Genomic DNA, 7360 nt, shown 5'->3' with positions numbered 1-7360 from the left:
TGAGCATCTCTTCTACTGGAGGCTTAGATACTGCTTCACAGGGGTCTGCACTGGCACGCCGGGTCTTCTCTTCTCCATTAGTCGGGTAAGAGCATTCTGAGGTGCTGCAGTTATGGGTTTGCATCTCTGTATTTTTAAATTTTGTGAGCAGGACAGTTGGGTTCAGTTTTTTACAGTACAACTTTTTGACCACACTTTGACAACTGCAGTAATGATGCAGGTAGACTTGTCTGTTCACTTTTTTTGTCGGATTCATCATCTGGTTACACGTGATCAATTTGCACCATTCTAAACAGGATCGCCAGCTTAATGCATGCCATAGAAATCGATTTCTTACCAAAACACACATGCCCAGTAAACATACACAGGCATTAGGGCTTGAGCGACTTTTCTAGATGTTTACTACTCAACGCTAAGGTGATTATAGTCGAGGTGACTTAAAAATAATTGATGACATCATTTATGTTTTTTAAGCTGTCAGGTTGCTATCTGTGCAACAAATTGCTTTCAACATCCAAATAGAAGCTCACTCTGCCGCCCCAACCCCTAACTTGCTCATTTGATCACATTCATACACTCACTTATCCAATCACTATCCGATACCTTAACAACCTTGCAGACAGTCGTGCTTTATATAACCAACTCTAAATCACATAACACAACTGGAGGGTTGCTACTCGCTACAGGGCTATAATTAAAAGAGAAACATCTCAGGAGGAGGGAATGCTTTTCAATAATGTATTGTAGCAACAAGGGCTGGACAAAATATAGAATTGAATTGAGAATGACCCATGAATTCCAATAAAATTTTTGAATTTGAATTGCAGTGGCAAACAGAAAGCAAGATTGCAATTCAATTCATACAAATATTATTGTAAAGACTTTTCGTACACTAACACAATTCTTAATTATAGCAAATGGTAAAGTGTAGCATGGAGCAAGTGTAACATTCAAAGCCTACTCAGACATTCATCAATTTTTCAAACCACTTATTCTACAAGGATCGCGGGGGTGATCATTAAAACTGAAAAACTTTGAAATTGTTTGATATGATGGATATGAAGGAATCATGCCTCCATGACAAAACATTTGAGGAACTTTACTTACAAGTACTTAAAAAAAACAATGATTACTAGAAACAGGGACGTGCTAGGACCAAAATTCGTTCTGGGAAAATTTTCATCAGCATGGGTGGAAGATAGTAATTGCTGGATGTAATTTTCCTTGTGTGCAATTAAGTTTCAAACATTAGTGCAGGGGAAGGGATTTTGTAAAGGAAGAAAGAGGTGGAGAAATACAGTGTGTAAAAAAGATATTTTCAAAACTGATTTGGGCCAAGTAGAATCTAAAAATAATTTTAATAAGCCTCCAAAACCCATTGAGATTGTTAATGTGCAATATATTCTGTAATTAGAATAGGATATTTCTTTTTTTGTAAAAATGTTCTTCTGTGTTCACCCACATTCAACAGTGTTTATTAATGGGCTACAATTTGTCATTTTCTAGCTCAAATTGTCCCCTGTTACCTGCCAATACAAAATGTCTTACTTGCTAAAGTTCTGATGCATTAAATAAATGATGTTTTTGTGCTCCAGTGGGGCAGCGACTCATTTCATATTTAAGCCATCACCCCAATGAAACAGCATTCATTTTTTATTCAATATTTAAAATTGGTGATTTGCTGAGCCATGCCAGTTGAATGAACTGTACACAGCACGTTTGGCTTAAGATGATAAGTAATGATGTTTCTTCCCATCTCTCCCTCTTTTGGGTTCAATTCATGCTTGTTTCATTTCATGTTTTCTCAATCTCTCACCTCCTCTTCTTTGTCTTCTTTTTTTGTGTTTTTATGTCTCACTCTTTACTATATGCCTTATCCATGCCACATATTCATCAATTTGTTGCCATGCAGGGCATCTGGAGTTGCATCCATGGAGTTCACATCGACATGAAGAAAAAGAGCGATCTGGACTTTAGTCCGCAAGACAAGATGCTTAAGCTCATTAAGTCAGCCAAGCACATGACCAACATATCTAACCTGGCCGGCTCTCACATGAACTCACCCAAACGTGAGTTCATGCACTCAGCTGGCCCCATGATCATGGACATGATGGCAGAAAAGGGCAACTTCATTTATGCTGACAACCGCAGCTATGCTCCCAAAGATATGATGTATGGCGACACAGGTGACTTGCAGTCGTATCTCGCTACCCGCCACAAGGACCACCTGAACAACTACATCTTCCAAGGAGGCCAGCATCCTCTCACTTTGAATGATGCCAATCCCAATTCAGTAGAAGTGGCAGTTAGTGCTGATACGGTCCAGACCAATGCCAAACCGCCTCGGACGCTGTGGAAGAAGTCAGTTGACATGCTCCGCTCTGCGCCACCGGGGCCCTCGCCCATGCCTGACATGCTAATGCCAGACCCTCGAATGTCAATGAAGACGCAGCGCTACGTCCCCGAGGATACCGCCAACTCCGACATCTCTGACTGCTCCAGCAGGGCGGCTTCCTACAAGGACCCAGAAAACAACAAGCACCTAAAAGCCAAGGACAACCTAAAAAAAAGACCTGTGACTTCCAAATACCCGAGAGACTGTAGTGAGGTTGAACTGTCTTACTTAAAAACTAAGCAGGTCAGTGGTGGAACCAACCAACTTGGTAGAGGAAGTGGAGAGAAAATCTACACGATTGACTCTGACCGAGAGATGAGCTTGCACTCGGACCCCGTACACTACCGAGAGAGCCGTGGCCTTGCTGCCGATGATTTGGAGTACCCTGAAATATACTCTGACCACAGCGATAATTATCGAAAATGCGAGCAGCCCATCATCCACCTGAACTCGTCACCACTGCATCACACAGATTCCGATCTTCTGCAGGAGCCAACTTACGTGAAACACTACAGCATGAAAGAGAAAAACCTTTCCCCACACGAATCGATCGATCGCTACAAGCAGACACACTGCCGTTCGTGTTTGTCAAAGGTTACCGGTGGCTACCCTCCAGGAGGGACTTACACCCCTACAGGATCCGCCTCAGCTTCTTCTACCCGCTCACCATATAATCGATGTGAAGCATGTCTCCACACAGCTAACCTGTATGACATTAGTGAGGACCAGCTTCTGGCAGGCCCCTTGGGTAGCCCCACCTTGCATCACCAACAGCAGCAGTCTCCTGATGAAATGTTTGGTCTGTATTGGCCGCAAACAGATGGGCCGCACGTCCAGAAGAGAAACCGCTTGAGGCTTAATCGTCAGCACTCCTTTGACAACATATTACTAGAAAAGCCCAAGGATTCCGACCTGGGCCGACCAGCACGCAGTGTCAGCCTCAAGGAGAAAGATCGCTTTCTGGACTCCACTTCTGACTCGCACTACGCGAACCTCTTCAGCATGCGTCCCTACTCCGGCAGACTGTTTGGCACCGGATCCAAATCAATGATGTTTAATCACAACCTTGAGGAGAGCAAGAGGAGCAAGTCCCTGTACCCGACCCATGGCTCGGAAAACCCTTTCCTCGGCCACTCACTGAGGGACGACACCAGCAGCAGACTGATCCACGGGCGTAGCTCCTCCGATATTTACAAACAGCTGGCAGTGGCGTCGCCGGCAGCGATCCTTGGAGCAGCCCCCATCAAAACGCGCAACGATGCGAACAATCTCCGTTCTTCCGTTAAATCCACCACCTCATACTGCTCACGGGATGGGCGGATAGCTAACGACATGTACAAGAAAGAGCATGTAATGCCTTACTCTGCCAATAAGACTTGTGCATACCCAGCCTCACGTGGCGTCCTTAACTCAGCTCAATTCAGCAATAGACGGGTGTATAAAAAAATCCCTAGTCTGGAGTCAGATGTTTAGTCGGAAATCATTTAGGTTCTCCTCCCTGAGTTTGTATTATAATTTGTTATACACTAAGGGATGTCATAGCCACACATTTATTCTATTGACATTCTGAAGGGAACCTTCACCCATTTGGGTGTAAATGTACAGCTTCTGTCTTTGCAGGTGATATCATTTCTGCCCATTCTCTACCATGTACTAATCACTTGGCTGCTTCAGAGAGTACTTTGTCATTATGTGTTGTGCCATACCTGGGAAAAATGATTGGCTCCGTCAGTTTGGTGGTTTAAGAGGAGACAGGCTTTTGGGAAAGAGATGATTTGTTGTGATTGAACAAATGGAGAAACATCATGGAGGATGACAGTTATGTTGTGAGAAAGATTAAACATTACATAGGTTAGGATTTGTTTTGGAAACTATCCTTTTGATCCATTCATCTCCAGCTTACTGGTTTAGGATTCTTTACAGGGAGTTGGGCACATTAGATGCGTCGACCAGAAATAGGACCATCTCAGGAGGGCAGGATGCAACAATAAGCCATTGCAACAGTCTGCTGCTTATAATTACACTGACAATTGTGGCTATTGTGATCCCTGGCAGAGAGATTGAGATCAAACGGACATGAATGGGCTAAATGGCAGGAGAATCCAACATTTCCAAGTGGTTGTCTAGACCAAGCTTAGGATCTGTGACTGGAGTAGTGTAGGTGCTACCAATGAATAATGTTTACAGACTGATAAAAAGTGACTAAAGTGACAAAATGGTAGACACGCAGGACAGACTGAAGTAAAGTACTGCTTTTTTATTTTTATTTTATTTTAATAAACTAAGATTTAGAGATTCTGGCACTGGAATCCACCTTGTAGGCTTTGAGCATTTGCTTAATCATTAGCACAGTAACCATTAGTTATCTTTTCTACAATCATTTTAAAAAGCAATGTTTTGCATGGGCCGTTTTTTTTTCCTATTGTAGATGAGAAAAAAACACATGCTCAAAAGTATTTTGTTGTCTATGTTTTTAAGAGAGGGGCCCCTTTCCCGCCAAATGTGGTGGATGAACGTTTGTACAATCGAAACTTTGACCTTAGTAATTCAGTGTCATGTTTTGAGGCTGCTGCTGCTGCTACAATAGAGCAAGAATGGTGAAGGAGAACACAGCAAATTGGTGGATCACAAGGAACAAAATGATCAAATCTACTGGAATTGTGGACCGGATGAAGATGTTTCATTGTTCTATGACCTCCTTGCAGATGATATACAGGGTACTAGATATTTTTGAAAAGCAGGTGACTTCTCCCCATCCCTTGCTTGATCACATCACTCGGGTGTAGAATTCTTTCCCTTCATTTTGTGGCTTTTTTTTTTCCAAACACAAGCTAACTAAGCACTCAATAGTGTACAGTAGTTACTTAGTCATCAATTAATTTTCATCCACAGTCAAGTTCCTTATTTTTACCTCCATACGTTAGGATGTATGAATGATATGAGCCGGGCAAGATGGTATGGTGCAGGTCTTGTGTGTGCATGGCAGCCCTTGGGTAAGCTTGAAGACGAAAACTTTTTTTTTCATTTCTGTTGTTATTTTTGACACATGCACACCATGTACAAATGACTGCACATTTTTCATAGCTTTTTTACTGTTCAACATGCAGTTGAAAAAAAGAAAATACAAAAAAAAAAATACACGTTATCTGACTTGTTGATTTGCTCGATTGGATTCACAGACACAAATTGTATCAAATGAAATACCTCAGGATGATGATCAGCATTTTGAGGGAGCATCAACCATAGCAACACAACAAAGCATTGACTATTTTGTAGAAAACTCACCAAAAATGTTTAAAAAATGTTAGTGGCAGCAAACAGAACCAAAGTCTTCCAGTTGAGGAGGGAAAGGGGGATTGTGCTCATGGGGAGGGCGTGGCTGTCCTGTTTCACCCTGCACCAACATGTGCACTCAAAAAGAATGAAGGATGTTACTTAAATGTCTAAAAATTGAGCCATCCTTTTATGAAAATGCTTATTTTTTTTCATAACGGCTTTTAACGGCATTTCAGTTTAAGCTCAATGACCACATCATATCACCCTTTCTTACTCTCGGAATACGTTCCTCCATTGCTTCAGCTTAACCCACTGACTGATGAGCAATATGTTTTCCTTTTATTTTATTTGTTTGCATCTTATCTGCATATTTATTATTAACATATATATATATATCTCCACACACGCTTCTTGTGTGAGCTGATGAGTGAACAATGTTCACATGTAAAAAAAAAAATATATATCAAACAGCACCCTTGCATTTTATTATGGACTCATGGCAATTTGTTTGATTCTTTCTACTTTTGCAGAACTGTCATGTAAACTGATGCTGTTTTATGTTGGAACACACAGGCACCCAAACACGCACCCTTGTGATGACAACCCTGCTCTTTTTAATGGCAACAAATGTATTTTAATTACATTTAATGATAAATAATGAGGTGATGGCATGCAACCCCAGATGTAACAATGTTTTATGTTTCTGTTTTGTTTCATTTTGTCATGATTGTTATGATCACTAATGCTTTGTAACCAGGTGTGAGTATATACATATTTGAGAGCGATTGAGGGGGGGAAAAAAAGATTATCTATGTTTAACATAATGAAGAAACTGCTGCTGTTTTTGGGAGAGGAGGCATATTCCGACTTACTCATTGGGGTGAAGGGTCATTATCAGGCCCTGTTTTGCCCAGTGGGATTACAGGTCAGAGGTCAGGGCTTCATTTAGCATGGTGGGACATCATTGCTCTTCCTCCATGGCAGGTGAAAATTTGAAAATGTATCACCAGCTCTCCTTCTCTCTTCCCACTCCTTCATGTATAGTCAGGACTTGAACTGTGAAGAAGACAAAAAGTAAAAAAAGAAAAGAAAAAAAAGCAACCCTCAACCTTTGAGTCTGCTCTCCCTCCAAAGATACAAGACCTCTTTCTTTATGGTTTGCTGTAAGAAAAGCTTTTTTTTTTAAATGTTCATTTGGGTAAACTCAAAGACTTTTAAGGAACTATTTTGAATATACTTAGAAAATGACACCTGTAAACATCACTTGTAAATTCATACTGGAATACATCATCATGGAGAATTAATTATAAATGATAAAGAGTAAAAACAATATTTTTTGTGTGAACTTCACAGGAGTTTTTCTGTGCACTGTTTCTCTTTATCTCTCTTTATCTCTCTCTTGCTATCTCTCTCTTTATGTAGAGCGACTAGAATAAAACTTCACCATTCACAAGATTCGCTGTCCTGTCACAATTCCAAATACACATGCCAACCAGCGGATAGCCTAGCAGCATGACTCATATATAGACAATATCTGCATTTGTTAATTGATACTGGAAAAAAAAAACCTGCTGATTTGTGATTTATTTCCATCTTCTTATCATTTTTTTTTGATAGAAGAATAGAATAGAAATTGCTTCTACTTGTATCTGTTTTATTTGAGTTACTGATAGGGATGTACCACTGTTT

At 40.8% G+C, this 7360-nt stretch overlaps 1 protein-coding gene across 1 annotated transcript in view; it reads left to right on the top strand.

Moving 5' to 3' along the window:
* Positions 1-7124, top strand: part of grin2aa (glutamate receptor, ionotropic, N-methyl D-aspartate 2A, a) — a 143233-nt gene extending 136109 nt beyond the window's left edge. Inside the window, exons 14-15 of the mRNA XM_086061170.1 lie at positions 1-85; positions 1913-7124. The exon at positions 1-85 is cut by the window's left edge and continues 154 nt beyond it. Of these exons, the coding sequence (XP_085917296.1) occupies positions 1-85; positions 1913-3868 (2041 nt within the window). The 3' untranslated portion in view covers positions 3869-7124. The remainder of the gene's footprint in view (positions 86-1912) is intronic.
* The last annotated feature ends 236 nt before the right edge of the window (positions 7125-7360 follow it).

This window comes from Leptonotus elevatus, chromosome 1, assembly GCF_054856555.1.
Source record: "Leptonotus elevatus isolate MCC_2025b chromosome 1, RoL_Lele_1.0, whole genome shotgun sequence".
Taxonomy (NCBI): Eukaryota; Metazoa; Chordata; class Actinopteri; order Syngnathiformes; family Syngnathidae; genus Leptonotus; species Leptonotus elevatus.
The sequence above is the reverse complement of the archived record's forward strand: the minus strand, read 5'-3'. Positions and strand labels throughout refer to the sequence as shown.